Source organism: Amblyomma maculatum, chromosome 1, assembly GCF_055883805.1.
Source record: "Amblyomma maculatum isolate TAMU_Amacu chromosome 1, ASM5588380v1, whole genome shotgun sequence".
Taxonomy (NCBI): Eukaryota; Metazoa; Arthropoda; class Arachnida; order Ixodida; family Ixodidae; genus Amblyomma; species Amblyomma maculatum.
The window spans coordinates 203683204-203702611 of NC_139344.1; the positions used below are offsets into that span (position 1 = coordinate 203683204).

The 19408-nt window shown below is 45.0% G+C and overlaps 1 protein-coding gene across 1 annotated transcript; it reads left to right on the forward strand.

Moving 5' to 3' along the window:
• The first annotated feature begins 1312 nt into the window (after positions 1-1312).
• LOC146205396 (uncharacterized) lies at positions 1313-17059 on the forward strand. The gene is made up of 9 exons (XM_084586915.1): positions 1313-1386; positions 1587-1692; positions 2586-2719; positions 4294-4432; positions 9808-9956; positions 12272-12392; positions 15267-15454; positions 16279-16390; positions 16837-17059. Exons 1-9 carry the CDS (start codon positions 1323-1325, stop codon positions 17021-17023), a joined length of 1200 nt encoding a protein of 399 aa, XP_084443041.1. The 5' UTR covers positions 1313-1322; the 3' UTR covers positions 17024-17059.
• The last annotated feature ends 2349 nt before the right edge of the window (positions 17060-19408 follow it).

Consider the following 19408-nt stretch of genomic DNA (forward strand, 5'->3'; position numbering starts at 1 on the left):
ACTGAACATGGTTTCTTTACGAACTGTTTTATCAAGAATACTGTAAATTTAAGGTCGGAGCGTGAGGTTTCGCGCCTTGCGCTTTCGCCAGGGTTGCTATAGCGACTGGTTGCCAGTTTGTCACCTACCGGGCTTAGGTATGGACACCTCAGCTCTTTCTACTTCTGCCGACTGGGAACGTTCATCTCGCTTTATTTTCCTTCGTATTTATTAAGACGAAAGTCTTTCTATACTCATGATGAAAATATGGCGTAGGCGAGATGTGTCAGTGAAATTCCGCGAGTGACATATACTGCACCTTTCCTTCCTGTAAGCCAATTATAGAACGCCGCAGAATTTTGATGCGTTCTGCTCTGCGGAACGCATTGATTAGAAATGACTAAAATGCTTACTAATGAGTAGTAATGACTGCAATGACCTACTAATGACTTCTAATGACCAATGTGTCTAACGGTGACTTGAAACGACTATAACTGATTACAAATGATTAAGAGTGCTTAGTAATGAGTAGTAATGACTAATTGATTAATAATGACTTGTAATTACCAATATGTCCAACGATTTATAACGACTACAATTGATCATAAATGACTAAAATGCTTAGTAATGAGCAGAAATGACCAAAATGACTACTAATGACTTGCAGTGACTACCAATGACTTGTAAGGACCAATATGTCTAGCGACCACTTGTAACTACTACAACTGATTAGAAATGACTAAAAATACTTAGTAGTAAGTGGTACTGACTAAAATGAAAAAAAAAAGAGGGGCAAACATCACACGGAAAATGAATAGGTAAAGGCAAGAGCTGAAGGAAAGAGGCGAAAGATAAGAGGAGGAAGTGTAGGCTATTACCGTCCACCTTAGTGCTATCTTGAGATATCCTGTAATGTTTTTTTTATATATATATTCACGTGATCTTTCCCCGCAGCAAACATTTTTTTTTTCGCAGCGCGGGAACTCTACTAGTTGCTTAGGCTGCTCCTTACTAGGAAGACATAAAAAACTGCATATATCCTCCTAGGCTCCTTATCACCTATGACTAAAAACTCATCAGACAACGGCTGGCTTGGTATTTTACAATAATGCAAAAAAAGAAATAAAGAAATACCAACTCAGCCACATGGCTAAGTCATCAACCTGTCCGAATCTTCACTTTCACGAGAGACGACGAAAACGAAGTTGGCAGCGCTCAACACAGTGAAAGGTAAGCGCTAGCGAATATGTCACATTGTTATGAAGGTTATTGTAACGGTAAGCCTGCTACGCTGTTCCTCTGCCCTTTCTAGTAACATCGAGAGCATAAGCTGAACCCGCAAGATGATGAAGGCTGCACTGTGGCCATTCTGCTTCTCATTCCTGCTGTTGGTGAAACTGTGTTCCGGTAAGAAGTGCCGATGTGTGGCTGTTGGCTTCATGTCGCCGCTTAACTGCCATCATTAATTCGTCTGAAAAAAAAAAAAAAAAAAAAACAATTACCACACGCATTTTGTGCATATTCGAACGTACTAATGCCGAGAGAGCACACGGTGCCTTTACAGCTGTGCGATATGATGGACTGCGTATGATGTCTCATGGTTGCAGGCGTGCCCTGCAACGGGGAAAGCTATCAGAAGTTGAAAAGAAAGTGCACGCTGGCTCTCCATGAGAGGGTCAAAGAAGTACAAGGTGACCTGTCCCGAAACTGCAGGTAAGCCAAAGCAAACGATGAAGGCGAACACTAGCACTTCAGCTTCTGATAAGCCTAACACAGAAAGATTCTGCTTTAATGTGGCGTGTAAAAGCGGTAAGCGAGACACTTGCTATGGGACACCTTAAACAAATACTGCGGATTAATATAGGCAATCTGAGTTGCATTAACGCGTGCCGACGTCGCGGAATTATTGCATTTCACCTCCGTCAACGTACGCGGTGAAATTCCACAGCCGCACAGCCACCAGGGTGGTTAACTCCTACTTATTTTTTTTTTAATTTCCCCAACAAGGGGATTCATTTTTTTGCTTAATATACCACTTGGTCAGTAGGGCTTGGGTGAGGCGAAATTTCGTTGCAACTAAAAATGGGCCCTACATTATACTAGCGCTAATAATGAACGAAAGCTCTTTTCTTTTTGTTATCCGGACACCGGAGCGCGTGCATTCTTGCCCCGCAAAAAGCATGCGTCGATTTATCGATGTTTGCGTGGAAGCAGCCCGCGTGATAGGAGATACGTATGCCACCTTCTTTGACGGCACTTGTTTGATGGCATATCTATTCGGAGCTGGACGCACGTCCAAATTAATGCTAATTAGTGGCCACTTTGAGGTTAAAAGGAATTTGTTCCCTTTATTAGCAATGCACTCAGTTCGGTTTTGCAGGGAAATGATTTTTTTTTTTTTTGGTACCAACTTGCGTTCAAAAACAAACATTTGGATATGGAATTAGTGCCAGTAGGTTGAATTCTGTTGAGCAGATTAAATTGATTTGTCGTCTGCGATTGGCTGCATTGCGCGCCGCTTAAAGCGTGTCTCTTTGGCATAAGTGTGATGTCGTTGCGTGCACGACCGCTTACAATTATCACGTTCCGTGACGTGCGCTCCGCAGGGACTTCGCTGATTATGCGGTCTGCCTCAGAGACAGCTGGAGGATCTCCTACTGCGACAATGAAACAGCATTGGCTCGGCACAACGACTTGCTCCTGGAAGGCATGCAGAAAAAATATTTCCGCAACTGCTACAGTAAGTTTCCCACTACTCGCCCAAATGCTCACGTTTCACTCCACATAAAATTGCCGAGCAATATCGCACAAATAATATAGAAGATGTGTGTGTGTGTGTGTGGTTTTTCTTTTTCATTTTTGTCGCCCAAATTGCCTTAACGTTTCTCAAAACAAATTCTTTTTAACGAGACCCTCCACTCCCGTAATCCTCCCGATGTCATCGACAAAAATAGAACCACGAATGCCGGATTATAATGAAACATTTATTGGGGCTCTCACAACAGTGATAACCGCGCTCCATTACAGACTAACCTCTTGACATCCATGTTGCTTTCAAGTAATTTCGCCGTTCTTGCTTTCACTCATGAAAACTGCGTGCGTTGTAATAATACACCCTTCCTACAAGCTGACGGGATTCGTAGTTTGATGTTTTCCTTCGTTAAAAATACGCTTCCCTGACTGCGAACTGCGTGTGTGCGCTGTTTCTATGTTACGATGGCATTACCGATTATGTGGCGCCATCTATCGGTGCCAAGGGGATCTCAGCATGCACAGTGGAACGCGCGGTGGCGGATCAGATATAGTTTACCGTGATCCGCCACCGCGCGTTCCACTGCGCATGCCCAGATCCCCTTGGCGCCGATAGATGGCGCCACATACTTGATGTTGGCACATAGACCTGCCGCATCGGGACCAATCAGCTTGTGCGCCCCGCCCACGCGCGGTAGAGGGTCACGGTGGAGGATCGCGGTTCACGGTAAGCTAAATCTTTCTAATGTAACCGTAGACCGCTGTACCGTTAATGTTTGCGTCGGGCCCTACCTTTTCACATGCAGTTCGCGCATGTATGTTGCCTTGGGGGCTCAATAAACGCCGTGATAGTGCGGCAGCAGCCAGGTCAAACATCTCCGCATGTGCTTAGTACACATGTGTAGCCAGGACATCACTGGAGTGGCAATGACAGCAGTGTAGGGTAACACCGGTTCTTCACGTTGGCGTAAAGGGAGCGCTCAGACCGTGTTCAGTATCACCCGATCCGTGTGGTGCTGTGATGTGCAGATGAGTAAAGAAACGCCTGTGCGGACAAGCAGCAATTGGCAGCTGAACCTGAAGGCCATTAATTGGTTCATACTGCTATTAATACATTTAAGTGTCCAGTTACTAAATGAATGTATCTGTACTGGACGTCAGTGTGACGCCAAGGCAATCCCAATGGGGAGAAGAAAAAGACGCCTACTTTTCCTCCTGGCATGGTAGTCTTCTCCCCATTAAACTTAAAACTCCTAACCGAGTGCCTCATAATGAGTGCAGTTAGCAAGCATCGGTGTAAAATCGACGCCGCCGTGCGGTGTATACCTCTGTGCCTATAGAAATGTGAGGATGGCAGTAAATATTTCTGCAGTTGGAAAATTCGAGTGGCTCGTTTTGCTGGCAGTGTAGGAAGCTTGTTTTCCCCGGAGATCTGAAGTAGGACGCTTTAACGCCGATTAACTCACTGTTGCTGTCACCCGAGGGCCAGTCGACGTTCTGGGATATTTAGTGTACTCGGTCGCCCAATGTGAACTGCTCTGAACGGAATATCTTTATTTACAGATGACACGAGTGCCCAAACAAAGGAATGCCGACCGGACAAAGCATTTGAAAAGCTTCTGACCTGTGGAAATCGTTTCTTCAACAGTGCTGTGCATGTCTCCGATAAGCGCTCAGCGATATCGCTTCCATCACTGTGTCCGTAAGTTCCGCAAGCATGTTATTATTGGAGCTTGCAAGTATTTATCAGTATTGATACGTTCTTAAGCCGGAGACGCCTTAATGTCAGATAAGGAACAATTTTAGCGGCTGTGATGACCTCAGGCGATTTCACGCCCTGTAGGTATCTGGCTAGACATTGCCTCTTCTCTGTCAGAGTCATAAGGTGTTTTCTGTTGATGTGCTGAGATAACTTAGTTGTGCTGGGTCGCATGTTGTCTAAGAAGCAATACACGTAAGATGCCTTGCGGCGAGTTAGACTATAGAAATATATGGCGAGGTTTTTTTGTGGCCGATACAACACTATGACCGAAAACTAGAAATTGGTTGGTTCGATTTGGCTTGATTTATGCAGTTTGACGTCCTACAGCGACTCAGGCTATGACGGTCGATGTTATAGAGGACTCCTACAAATTCGACCATCACAGACTACTTACCGTACACTGACATGGCATAGTAAATGCGCGTCTTGTGCTTCGCCTCCGTCAATGCTCGGAACGAGTCCGGGTTGCCCATCTCAGTATAGTCGTAGCCGAACGCTATAACCGCTTGGCTACCACACGGCTGCCAAATTGAAAACCAATCGTAGCCATTCGCAGTGAATAAATTACGAGGAGTACACACGTTTTGCTTAGTAAGGAGCTTGGGGAATGCGATATCTTTCTATGACATTCCCGGAAAGTGCGGTCAGGTACTGCTGCAACGGGCATGCAGCGCAATGGGCGTGCTCTCGTACCTAGGGGCGCGCCAACAGTGCCTTTTCCGAAGCGAAACGAACCTAATCGAATACGAACACTGTACCTTCTCCGCCGAGTCGAAGAAGTATGATTAATGTAAAAAACTGAACTGAATACGAGTCGAATATATTTATGAGCATTTGCTACTTGTGCGTATATTTGACGAGCAACTTTGCGAAATAGCGAGGATCTGGTGGCGGCGCTGCGGTACGGGGCTAGTAGCTATACAGTCTGTAGCTGTTAAAAGATGCAACACTGATCTATTATGTGACGACACGAAGTCATTATATTAACTCTATCAAGGTGGTATGCACATAGAAAGCGTGTCTTTTGGTGTTGATGACAAAAACTGCGTATGAGTCATGCAACCCCCAGTAGCGTACCGCTGAGGCAAGGTTCGCAGAACCTGTCTAAGCCATGTCGCGTCATCTATTCCCTGAGTCGGCGTATGAGCATTAGAGACGCCGCCACGCGAATGAGCAGCGTCATGGCGCATAACTTTCCATCCTTCACATACCGATCGCCGCTGCATGGTATGCAGCGAGCATGTTCACATTACCCGCCGGGGTGGCGCTGTGGTTACGGCGCTCGACTGCTGTTCCCAAGGATGCGGGATCGAATCCCGGCCTCGGCGGCCGCTTTTCGATGGAGGTGAAAAGCAAGGCGCCCATGTGCTGTTCGATGTCAGTGCACGTTAAAGAACCCCAGGTGGTCGAAATTTCCGGAGTCCTCCATTACGGCGTCTCTCATAGCCTGAGTTGCTTTGGGACGTTAAACCCCACAAACCAAACCGAGCATGTTCACTATTTTGCGAATAGCTGGGGAAGGAAAATGCGTCGAGGCATATCGAAACTTCGTGCCAATTATTCGAAAAGTATTACAGAAGTGCAGAAGAAGAGGTTACAGAAGTATGAACCTTTTCGATTCGTTTCGAATAGTACGCAACCTGTACTATTTCATTCGTGCAACTAATCGAACCACAGATAAATCGATTCACTTTCCGACGAAATTTTGGGATATTCACACACTTCTATACTTGCTTTAGTCGTCAAAGCAGCAGTCGCGGCCTTGTGCCCGATCGAGTGCGCATACAGAGAGAGGGACTCATATGCTGCGCTGTTTCAGCTGCATTAGTGGCATTAGCTCTTTTCAGGCTCAGCAAAGTGGCTTTTGCGCTGCTCAGAACCCATATTGATATGGGTGCATTACCAAGATTCCTCATCCCAGACTGTTAGTCGACCTCGCTGTTCAGCACGAGGGAAGCAAATGTTTTGGTCGTTTTTGCTTTTGGCTGTCTGTTCTTTTTCTCCGGTTTTATTACCAATGAAGCGCAACTATGAACCTTATTGTCTTCCTCCTTCCTTATATTTGCCCAGAAAAAGGAACAGAGCTCAATAGAAGATCATCATCAGAATCGTCATCATCATCGCTACCACCACCAGCCAGATTATACCCACTGCAGGACGAAGGCCTCTCCCATATTCCTCCAATTAACCCGGTTCTGTGCCAGCTGCACCCACTTGACCCTTGCGAACTTGTTAACCTCACCCGCCCACCTAAATTTCTTCCGACCCCTGCTGCGCTTCCCTCAGAATCCAATTTGTTACCCTAAGCGACATTGGTTATCCTCTCTTCGCACTACATATCCTGCTCATGCCCCTTCACTAAATGTTTTGGAGGGTTAAGTCTGCAGTCTACTTTGTCATCCTACTTCGACAACCATTAATATGCACTGCTAGCCACCTGCGCAACTCATGGGTACACAATGACACTTGAAGTATTACTACTGATCTCCTGAACGCATGTTTAGAGTTTCGTTGCAGTAAGTGAATCCTCCTCAGTCTGTAGCTGAGCTCAGGACTACAAGCTGGCCTTACAGCTGCTCAGAGCAGGTTTCCGAGGCCGACTGCCAGAAACACCTTGATAGTAGACTTATCTGCAAATCTGATTCGTAATGTTCTCATTACGTTCGCGATGAAACATTATTTCTAGGAGCCTGTAACTGCTTCGGAAGTGGTTCGAATGAGTGTCGCTCAGCAGGTACGGCTTTGCACCCCGAGGTATTGAAACTCCCCTCTTTTTGTTTTCTTTTTGCGTACAAAGGACTGTTTCACGCTGTTTCTACGCAAATGAATTTTTAAAACGCCCAAACTTCTGTTGAAGTACTGCAACTCTCATTTGTAACGCGAACAAAATAACGTAAATAAGAAATAATAAAATATGCAGTCGTGGGCTGCAATGTTTCGTTAATTGAAGGCAGCAGCTAAAACCGTATAGCAGCACTTTTAGGGCTGTCACAACTTCCACCATGTCCAATCTTGGTTCTGTTCACAACGCGGGGTTCAGAGAAAGCACGAAATATATACCAGCTATAGCAGCAATCACTCTGCGTCTGCTGCATCAGACTGTGGGCGTTTCGTAACATTAGAATTCAGTTTGGTTTGGATTGGTGCGGTTGTTTGGTTTGTGGGGTTTAACGTCCCAAAACGACTCAGGCTATGAGACGTGCCGTAGTGGAGGGCTCCGTAAATTTCGACCACCAGGGGTTCTTTAACGTGCAGTGACAACGCACAGCAAACGGGCGCCTTTCTTTTCGTCTCCATCGAAAAGCTGCTGCCGCGGCTGGGATTCGATCCCGCATCCTTGAGCACAGTAGTCGAGTCCCCAAACACTGCCCCACCACGAAGGGGCTTAAAGGGCAACGTCGGAGCTTTTTCGGCATCCGAATAGTCTGGTAAAATGTTTACTGTAGGTTTTCCTCTCCGTCCTTACACATTTTACCGAGTTTGGGCACCGTGCGATAATTCATTAGCGCGCAACTCGATTTTAAAATGTGCAGCTTTTGTGGCCTTATTTCAGACGTTTTCTGCGGAAAACACTGCTTTTATGACGCACAAACATTATACCTTCCCCTTCCCCGCGTAATCATAGAATTTCGAGGCCTGTATTAGGCTATCTTAGACATTTTATGTACTGCGTCACGATTTCCATACCCTGTTTCCACTGTCTATCGCACGTGCGAGTGCTTTCCCAATTCTGTATGAGGCGTCACCGTTTCGTCAGCCAGAACGTCATTTCTGGCCATAAAATCGGTTTCGGTTTGAATTTGCTGTTTTTTTTTTTTTTTATCGTTCTACTTGCAATTTCGAAAAACTAGTTCTTGTGCCGGAGTCAGGACATACCGAGGAATGTAATGCCATAAAAAAATCAAAATGATGAAAAAAAAAAAAAAAAAACTACTGGAGTTGCCCTTTAAATAGTTTCGCTCGAGAGAAATTGATTTCTTAGAGTTTAACCTAGAGTCCCTGACTCTGGAAACAAGCATGTGAGAATTTCGTGCACGCTGTACTTCACGTGCGCTCAGTCATCTACATCAAACACGAACATGATTGATGCGTTGTGACTAGTAATTCGACTCTGTGATGCAACACTGACTGGTGAGTACTTGTTCACGTGAAGAGCGCGAAATTTCGTAAGAGTAGGTTTTCCGGTTAGTGCCTGAATTATCCACGTTTCGCCCCTATAACATGTCGATGCACATATTTATGTGCTGCAATCTTTCTTCGCACTATATTTTGCTGAAGCTTTGTTTCTTTGGGGGTGTCTCCCTAATTCCTCTATCGTTTTTTTCGGTTTCCACTGGCGAACTATTGCGTTAGGAGCACGTACCTTTCAATGAACGCGGTAGAGAAAGCATTGCGAGAGAAGAAAAATAAAAGGCACTCGGTTTCAGCGAAATGGTGTTTAACAACCTCCGTTGTTTCTCGGATAAAAGCTTAGTTATATCTTTGTGCTGACAATATGGGCCATATCATTTGTCCTCATCAGGAGGATTTAAAGTTTTCCATCTCTAATTGTACGAATGAACGGCTACTGGCGGCCTTCTGGAGAACAGTAGGCAGAAGTGAAAAAAAAAGAGAAAAAAAGAAAGAAAGAAAGATGCATGGAAAATGAAATAGAATGCGGAAGCCACCACGCGTGCACAGCGATTAGAAGTCTGCAGTTCCTGAAAAGGCTATTACAGAAACCATGCATGAAGCTTTAGGGTCGCGTTATTTTTATCCATATTATGCAACGCTTAATGCATGAAGCCTTGTTGAAGCAAAGAAGCGACTTATGCTTTGCTTCCACACATGTGCTTAATTAGGAGTAATGACGACTTCTTTCTTTCCGTGTAAAATATGCCAGCGAGTTTTTTGTTGTTGAACTCCAGATGAATATATTATTACATATTATAAGAGCTTATAGGCAGCGAAGCCTTGTTCTATTAGTTTACGACTCACTTTTTTATGTTCTTCACTACAGGTTAGATTGCTGAGAAGCAGGTTTAGCTTGTCGCGTTAGGGGCATGCCAGTTAGGTAATGTTTATCGCAGTACCGCATAGGTGTCTGGCACTAAGTTTTTCAAAACAAATAATTAACAGCTATAAGTCTCACTGCTTTTTTGTTTTATTTGTTTTCATAGACTTACTGTTAGCTTCACTTGTAAAGTAGCTTTTAAGCCTAACTCATTGAACTGTCCCGTCTATGCAGATCAATGGCAATAGTGCTTGATTTGCAAAATAGAAAGAAAATGATCAAATATAACAAAGATCAATTTAAGATTTCTGTTACATTGCAGCGAAGTCGAGAAATACGGACTGTGTGCGTACAGAAGCCAACAGGAGGTCAACTGCACACTGGGATATCAGATGAGACCTCACCTGAAGTACATTGCAGAGAACATCGCACAGAGGTACCGTCTTTTGTGTACCGCCTTAAGAAAATCGGGTGAGTTGGACATCCACAGTGGTATGGTCATCAATGGACATAGTCGTACGAGTTGAACTTTGCACTCAAAGCTGGGACGAACTTGTACACAGTCAGCGATTTTGAACAGAGTCGCACCTCTTGCTATCACAGTCTTGACTACGATGATAAACAAAAAGAGCCAAGTAATTTAGACTAGCTATTGGTTGAAGAAGACGGCGTATAGAAAAACAAAAACTTTATGGACCTGAGGAAATTAAACAAAAAAAAATGTCGCATAAAGCCCCCTCTCCGCCTTCCTCCCTTTCGAAAGAACACCCACGCACATTAAAATGCTGCTAGTGAGCGCACGCAGCTATATTTACAGAAATAAATCCAACACGAACAGTAGGCCGAAATAAGGTCTATATGAAGGAAATGGTTGTTATGTTTAAAGAAAGAGTTTTGATGTGTTAAAAGCGGCGCGCTTATGCAAGTATAATTAGCGGTGCTCAGAGGTAGTTACTGATTCGACGAACAAGTATACCACCTGCGGATGACGAGCAAACAGATATTTGGTCAGCTGGTAAGCAAGACTTCAAAAGAGCAGCGTTTTGTTATCAGCAGTCCTGCCGAGCGGTAGAGGGAATTTGTTAGTGTTCTTAGGTGTTTAGCGTGGACCCCTGAGATACACAGTGCAAGAATAGCATGTCTCTAGCCTTCATTTGCAGTTTAAATTTCTCAAAGGAGCCAGATTAGCGGACGACGCCAAGCCCGCTCTTTTTCTAGAAACCACTCCCGATTCGAGCCACTTTTATGTTTGCATCGCCCAGTGGCCAAAAAGGGCAGCCTTACCAAGCGTGTACTCATCAGGCACGGCACTGAAGGCTTTTACTCTGAGCTACCGGATGACATAGTGATAGTACCTCAGTCGGCGCCACTCAAAGTGACGTTTTGTGGATGTCCGTCTCCCGCTCGGGGCACTGGAGAGCTTCCGCTCATGCATATGTGTGCTGCGTGGATGCCTTCGCAAAGTTGCGGAGTTCTGGTCCATCTGGAGGAGGAGTGGCTGATTGCAAGAACTAGGTCATGCACTAGAACGGCATAGTTGATAGAAATGCTCATTTTCCTCAAAAATATGCCACATACCGCGATGACATACATCATCATCATCGGCCGAAGTATACCCACTGCAGGGCAAATCCCTCTCTCACATTCCTTCAATTAACTCTGTCCTGTGCTAGCTGCAGCCACTTGACCCCTGCGAACTTCTTGACCTCATCCGCCCTCATAATTTTCTACCGACCCCAGCTACGCTTGCCTTCTCTTGGAATACAAATTTGTTGGCCTTACCTACGATCGGTTATGCTCCCTTCGCATTACATGTCCTGCCCATGCCCATTTCCCGCTGATTTCGATTAGAATATCTTAGACTCGAGTTTGTTCTCTGGCCTACTCTTCACGCTTCCTGTCTTCTAACGTAATACCTACTATTATCTGTTCATAGTTCTTTTCGTTGCCCTTAATTTAAATAGAACCATTTTCGTAAGCCTCCACCTTTCAGCCCCGTAGGTGAATACTGGTAAGGTATACAGCTGTTATATGCTTTCCTCTTGAACGACGCTGGTAAGCTGCTACATAACCTGCGAGTACTTGACAAATGCCCTTCATCTCAGTCCTATTCTTCTAGTTATTTCCTTTTCGTGGTCCAAGTCAGCGGTTACTACTACCTGTTCGAAGTATGCATATTCGCCTACCGCTTCCAGTGATTCGATACCTAGAGCAAACTGCTGTTTTTTTCCGATGGCTGCTTGACATTACCTTGATCTTCTGCCTGTTAATTTCTAGCCCTACCTTTTTGCTTTTCCTGTCTAGGTCATCATTCATTCGTTACAATTCGTCCCTTGAGCTACTTAGCAGGGCAATGTCATCAGAGAATTGCAGATTATTGAGGTATTCTCCATTAACCCTTATCTATAACCATTCTCATTCAAGGACTCCGAGTACTTCCTCTAAGCAAGCTGTGAATAGTACTGGGGAGATCGTATCTCCTTGCCTAACACCTTTACTTATGCAGTTTTATTACTTTCTTTATGCAGAACTATGTAGCCACTATAGATATATTTCACTGTTATCACATATGGCTCATCTACACCCTGAATTCGCAACCTCTGCATGACGGGGCTGAGGCTTCCGTTAAGTCAAATGCTTTCTCGAAATCGATGAATGCTATGTTTAAGCGCTGATTGTAGAATATTATTAGCACACTATGATCTCCAACAGAAAGCAAAAATAATGCCCACCCTAAGTTCCATGATGCTTATCCTTTTCATAACGAAACTGCCATTTTTTCATAGCTTTTCAGAAAGGCACCACGGTGTGCGACCGGCAGAGGTTTATAAACGACATGTTCCTGTGCGGCTACCACTTCGCTAATGTTGCCGAAGTAATTGGAGGAAATCCTCAGGAAGTGTGCGCGTACGTTTTCCCACTTCTTGCTTTTTTATTGTTTAGCAAATTCACTTGCACGGTAACGATACATCAAAGATTACTGCGTCTGTAAAAAACGCCGGTGCCTGTAAGTGTAATTATTTTGCAGGATGGGGGGGGGGGGGGGGGTATTTCCGCATGCTATTCTTTTTAGCGTAGTAAAAACCTTACTAACTTAAGAGCCATTTCTTGAGGCATAAACAAGCTGATAAATTCTTTAAAGCTAAATAGTCTGTGATGCAAATTTGTGCTCGATGTGCAGTTGAAGTATAACGACGTAGAAAGGGACCCGCGATTTACTCGTTACAGCGGTTGCTTTGTTACATCTATAGCTGACCTCAGTCATTCGTGTCGCAAGTCAGTGGGCTTCCTACCGCTGCACAGAGCGAAGACAGCAAAGCTGTCGTTAAGTCTGCCGTCGATCTGTGCTTAGGGAGTGCGCATCGAGCGGTCTCGACGCGGTCAATTATGGAGCACAACCGCCGGTGTCCGTTTCGGTTTTTGCCCTTTTATGACGTATAAGCACGCTGACTATAAAACTTAATCGCATGACAAGAATGCAGACAAGGAGAATGAGTACGCCAGATCACGCGCCGCCGCCGCCACTCGAGTCCGGCCGTGGACAGATGAAAACATACCAGATAACCATTTGATAATTTGACAAAAGCTCTCTTAGCTGCTTTGAAGTCAAAAAATCTCGGGTTTTCCCGTTTTACTTTAACACCGCGGACGACGTCGTTAGCGACTTCTTTTTGTTGCCGCGTATTAATCGTAGACGGCGGGCTCGCGGAGCTGCGGTGAAGCCCTTAGCCACCTGAGAGGTCTTATTTGTTTTCAATACTTCAAAACACTTCGAAGGGGTTTTATCTTAGTTCGTACCCACTTCAAACCCTTCGATCGTGACCGCGTTCTATACACCTCTTCAATAATTGGTCGCTGGGCGCCGTCATAGTGCTCGCTGGGCTGTAGTTTGCGCATGGAGGAAGGAAACAACTTAGGAGAGGCCCTTGCCATTCCCAATGCATTGGAGAAAGTGTGGCGGAAGCGACATCAAAATTTAGGGTTAGCTAAGTCGGGCCATTAGCAACGGCGATGCTGTAGCTATGAAAACTCGGGCCACTAGCAACAGCGTTGCTAAAGGCCCTAGGTACGTGAGCGTCGTGGAGAAAGGGTATAGGAGGAGGAGAGGCGTTGCAGCGTCCGATCGCGGCGCGGCCGCGCCGGCTTCAAAAAAATGACGTCAGGGCCTCCCCTAAGTTCTTTCCTTCCTCCATGAGTTTGCGCTTGTGGCTAGCACGATGGAAGCCGCAGCGAAACCGGTTTTTCTGCAGTCCATTGAGGAGGCGTTTCGACATCTCACTCGCCCGATGGAAAAGTCGATTCAACAGAAATCGTATTGCTATTTTGCTTCGCATCGTTCTAAACAAAGTTGAATGCGAAACCGACGGCGTAGTAAAATGGTCGGGCACCCTAAGAACACTTCATAAGGTTGAAGCCACACCGCGAAAACCGAAATATAATAGCATGCTGCACCTGTGTAGTGCAGCGCGCTCGCAGCCGGCTATTTGCGGCACGAAGGTTGGGAGATTGTGAGGGGGTTCCCAGGACTTTGGTAATCCCGTCAGGACGCAGTAGGCAACGTGAACACAAAGCTGCGTGACATTGTTAAGTGGGCCATGAACTCGAGTTTAAGCTAAGATGAGCGCTTTTAGCGTGAAAGGTTCTTCGCGCTAAATACGACAAATAATCTGGAGAAGCGCTCAAGGCGGACCCCGTTTGAGCCGAGAAAACTTGTGCACACGTTTCATGCGGTGCTCGATAGGGCCGGTACGCGGTAAATTCTTTTTCCTACGTCAAGTGGTTACAAACTTTCTCGCGTATCGTTACAAATCTATATACTCAGCACGGAATATTCACCGAAATTCATTTGGGGCTCGTTATTTCCCATCTAGGAAACCTTTTCGCAGAACGAGGTATCAGGTGCTAGGAAAGCTTCCAAGAAAAATTGCTATTTTTTTGTTTTGTCTATGAATTATCAATAAAGCGTCTCGTTGTAGCAAGGTGAAACTGCATTTACTTTTCGAGAAGATGCCTGATTAATAAAAAAAAAAAGACAGGAAATACAACAGACTGTCACGGCGTGTACTATTTTAGTCCATTGTTTCAGCTTATTTTAAGCGCAAGCAGTTCAGCGCAAATAAATTTAATGTTTTGAAAGGTTCAGTATCGATGAATAGTTAGGCTATTTCGTAAGATGGACCTGTTCACGGTCTCTGTCAGAAACCTAACACGAAGCTCGCGGCTCTCGACTGCAACGCTCCGGCACAGGACTTCATGCGGCGCCTGTCGATAGCGCTTGTAACTACGTTTCCCACATACTTCTGCGTTGCAACCAGAGCAGTTGCAACGACTGTTCACAGATGCCGCTGTCCAGCCATGCTGAGATGGCACCCAAAGTTTTTATGCATTGATTCCGGCTTGAGCCTCATGACTCATGCGTTCGAATTAAGCTTGGCAGTACTTGACCTGCGAAAAAATAATTTGAGAACACAAAACACAGTACAATTATGAAAACAGCCAGCCAGTATTTGGTGAGCGCAGTGATTCTGAGGTGACACCCTTTTTTACTTGCGAGATGGGAGTCTGCGCTGTTGACGTCGCTTTCTGCAGCCGCACGAATATTAAAAATGTTTTAAAACGTAAAGACTGAAAGCAAAATCCAGAAACGTTCTCGGCACTGACCTCAGGCAGACATTCTATTCGAAGAGTGTCCAATAATTTGACGCAAGTCCACTTTCCCGACGTGAGAATAAAAAGCGTTCAGAGTGTTATGTAAGTTAACATGCGCTCCACTGCCCGCAGGTATGTTGAAAAGTACAGGGAATGCCACAACACATCTATCCAGACGTACGGTTGTGCTCCTCCCGACCACCTGTACAAGGACGCGGAGAAGTTCTTTGCCCTTCTGACGCAGAAGTACAACAGCACTTGCACATCGCAAGCCAGAGCGCGGAACTTGCCTCAGACATCACTACTCACCTTGGAAGACGGTGGGCAAACAAAAAAAAAAGTGTTTCAGGCGGCCCAGGTGTTCTTGATTTCACACCAAACTACTTAACTTCTTGCGTGTATGACTAAAGTCACTCCAATAAGCTGCAATAAAAGCGTCAACAAATGTATAAATTTGTTATCCATCTAGAACTATCCTTATTCATTGCCTTATTCTAGTGATGATAGGCTTCCTGTGAAAAGTTTTCTCAACTAGCACGATTCGAATTTGACAAGAATACGAATCATTTTCGCAAGATACGCGAGCAGGCCAAAGCAATATTTGCGTGCAAATTTAAAGACAAAAGAAAGAACTGTGGGTGTTGGCCGGGGAGAGGGGGGGGGGGGGGGGGGGAAGGGGGGTTAGGCTGAACTGACTGCATCAATGAAAGTTTTCTGGTTACTCTTGGGCATGCAGAGATGGCAAGGGCTCGAAGAACTGCAAGGGAGGGAAGTATATTCAAAATCTCTACATGACTCATGTAATCAGCGAAACCGATTTTCGCGCTATTTTGATGATCGAACATGCAGCTCACACAAGCAGATCACCTCGCTGCTCCAAGCAGCGTCTGCCAGCAGAAAACGACCTGCCGCTTGTTCGCTCTAAATATTCCATGAAAAGCTTAGTTTTTTTAGAAGTGTAAGCGGTGTATGCACATCGAAATACAATGCCTCTTTCGTAAATGTTATTCTGTCTTACTGCTAGTGTTTTTATTGCCCTGTTCATGTGCACACTAATAATGATTGCGTTTCAAGAACCGAAGCGACACCATGCAGATACCACCCACTAGTGTTAACAATTGCGTTCTCTTAATTATTATTCCAGGGGCTGGATACACTTGCGATGGCAACCGATTTATTCGGTACTTCTTCCAGTGCGCCGCCGGTTTTGTGAACGCAACGAGCAACTCGGTGAAAGACATGCAGTACATTTGCAGGTACGCCTCCACCTAAAGTAAATCGAAAGATGTGTGCTTTCAGTCGATAGTCAAGTTCGCGCACAGCTCAGCTAGAGAAGCTCACAACGGTCGCTGCGACGTTTAAAGCACGTAAAAGCGACAAATGTCAGCGTATATAGTGGAAAGGACAGACGCGCAGTCATTCTGTTTCTAGCCCAAATCTAAGCGCTTCTCCCGGATGAAATATGCTTGGAAAATGCGTTTGACCCCAGCTTGTGTAAGAAAGAATCTCAGTGTGCCATTGCGCTCTTTTACCACTCTTGCGCCATAAAATTCTAATCATCATCATTATCATAAATAAACTTAAGCGCAGGCGTGTACGAGAAAATCACGGCTTAAAAGGCTGATCCACAGTTATGAAGCCTATGTTAGCGACAAGGAAGTCGGGCGCTCATTCGCTACCCACTCCTTTTGGATTCCGACAGGACAGTGAGCATCTACAGGCACTGCGTGAACGGGGCGCGCCACGTGACCCACTGCAACATCAAGATGGAGCTCAACAGCCACATTGCCTTCATGCAGAACTTCATCTTGGAACAGTACGAGCCCATGTGCGCCAGGAAACGAGGCAAGACACCAAAGGAGAGTGACTACAAAATGGCGGAGCGCTAAACTGCGCTCCGCTAGCAGCAGTGCCACCAGCAAAGAACGAGGTGCACTGCACCCACGCGCGTAGAGAGAAACGTACCATATCGCCGGTGTCAGCTGCAGTGTTACAGCTGTGCGTTGTGTGAACATTGGTGTCGAGCGCATGCCACTGTAAGAGGTCTATTGGCTTTCAATAAAGTGTGCCCCCGCCAAACTTCGGCCTGTATGCGACAGTGAGTGCTGTCCGCGGTTTGAGGTAGCTGAAGCAGGGGTGAAGCTAGCGTAGAAAAACGAGTCTGACATAGGAGACACTAGACCTGCCACAAACTCACTTGGATGGCGGGAAATGAATATGTCGTACAGATTCTAGGAACTTGCCGCAAGCTTTGTGATTTACCAGGACCTTTCCATTCGACTACCACGAGTAGGCTATCGTAGCTGACCAGCACTGAGCGCAAACCAATCGCTGAGCGCATGTGCATTGCAGCTCCTCGAAGGTGCCGGCGGTGCGGCGACAAAGCGCGAGTTCCTCTTACTAGGTTGCGAATGAAGACAAGTCGATCAAGTCACTTTTGATATAAAAGCGGTGTTAGGTGTCGAAGTGCGTGTACCTTGCGGACAAGTTACACGCACTATCAACAAAAAGGGAATACGAAAGACAACAGAAAACACTTGCCGAACAATATAGAACAATGAACTGTAGGGTACAAATAACAGCCTAAGCGGCCCAATGCGCACTACTTGTCTAAGATATGTTAACCCATGTTATGTTATGCCCATGCACTGGTTATTATCAGGATAACAATTTGAGTTCTAGCTTCTCCAGACAGTCATGCGGGAGATTTCAACTGGACGTGGCGCAATGTTGTGCACTCTGAACTGCTGGCGCTCGCACTGCTTCTCTGCACCGGATTAAGGAACAGCGCGTTCAATACACCTTCCGCGTCGAATTAACTACTATACTCCGCCAAGGTGAAGTTATTCAAAACCTATAAGTCGCCGTGCTAAACTAATTAAGTTAGCCACAGACGACAGCCTATTTGGTACAGCCTATATTTGGTAATGTCTATATCGCACTCAAATATATCGCATTCGGACAATTGACTCCGAGTTCCGTAATCCTCGCGTTAAAGGAAAGTCACAAAGCTTAGAATTCGAGAAATATTGTTTTGAGAAAAAGACAATACTGTGAGAGGTGAAAGGATAAAAAAAAAAGGCATTACTTTTGAGGCATGGTATTTCGTTTCACTTCGCGTTTTTTTTTTTTTTTTTCGTTTCCCTTTCTTACGGAAAGCTTGATCGATGCCGTGCTTTTCTCGTTTCTCTCGTTGCTGTGTGGAAATGCGGCAGTGAGGCTGTCGTACCAGCGAATCCTCGGCGACAAGGAGTGTGACTCTGACAGAGCTCAGAAGAAGTACGAGTTTTGCGCCGGGGACTTCATGCGGATGCTTCAGCTCATGGAGATCGGTACCGACAACGAACGCATCTGCCAGTGAGTGGCCTTTAGTTATTCACTGGAGAGATAGGCGTTGCTAATAATCGAAGGAATAAGAAATGAAGCAGCAGGTAATTTTATATCTGGTCGCCTCTAGCACGATGTGACCGTCGTTATAAACTTTCTCATCGAGAGCTTGTCAGTGGGGCATCCATTGAAAGAAAAAAGAACTCACAAAGAAGTAACTCAGAGTTCATATATGCTGGTGATTTTGTGTTACTACATTACTTCAGAATTATTTTTATTCCGCAGAATACGGGAAAAGTACAGGGAGTGCCTTGAGACATCCTCCCGAGAAACGAACTGTGATTTTAAAAGCCACGCCTTGAGTCGACTGCAGACATTGACGACCCTCTTGATGCGGGACTATGGCATAGTCTGTGAAACCCCTGGAGAGGAAGAGTTGGATGAAAGAGGCAACAAGCGATTCCGGCGTAAGCATTAACAGCATACTTTTGGTGACTCTATAACCGTCGATTACAACAATATAACATAGCGTCTTTTGTACTGCATGGATACCCATGGTATTGCAAAATATAAAAGTCGTATACATTTATGCCTGTGGAGGTACTTTGTTCCTAGCGGTGTGGCACTTCATTTAGTAAATGTAAAGGCATAATATATATATATATATATATATATATATATATATATATATATATATATATATATATATATATATATATATATATATATATATATATATATATAGCAATTTTTGATGTTTTTCTGATGGTTAGCTTTTTAAATTGGCAATAAAAAGAGCCTTAACAGCGCACTACTTTCTTTTACTGAGGAAGTCTGTGTAGCGGTTACTGCAGACTTGAGTGTCCAGCAATAAATATTTTTCATATCAAAAGTAATTCTTAACATTTTTGTTACTTTTCTCTCCGGTGTGATGAAATGATGCTACC

Excerpts from the sequence above, each read along its gene's own strand:
- LOC146205396 (XM_084586915.1), top strand. The coding sequence starts at position 1,323 with ATGATGAAGGCTGCACTGTGGCCATTCTGCTTCTCATTCCTGCTGTTG. Across the intron at positions 9,957-12,271 it reads TACCGCCTTAAGAAAATCGG|CTTTTCAGAAAGGCACCACG; the intron begins GTGAGTTGGACA and ends ATTTTTTCATAG. Across the intron at positions 15,455-16,278 it reads ACTACTCACCTTGGAAGACG|GGGCTGGATACACTTGCGAT; the intron begins GTGGGCAAACAA and ends TTATTATTCCAG.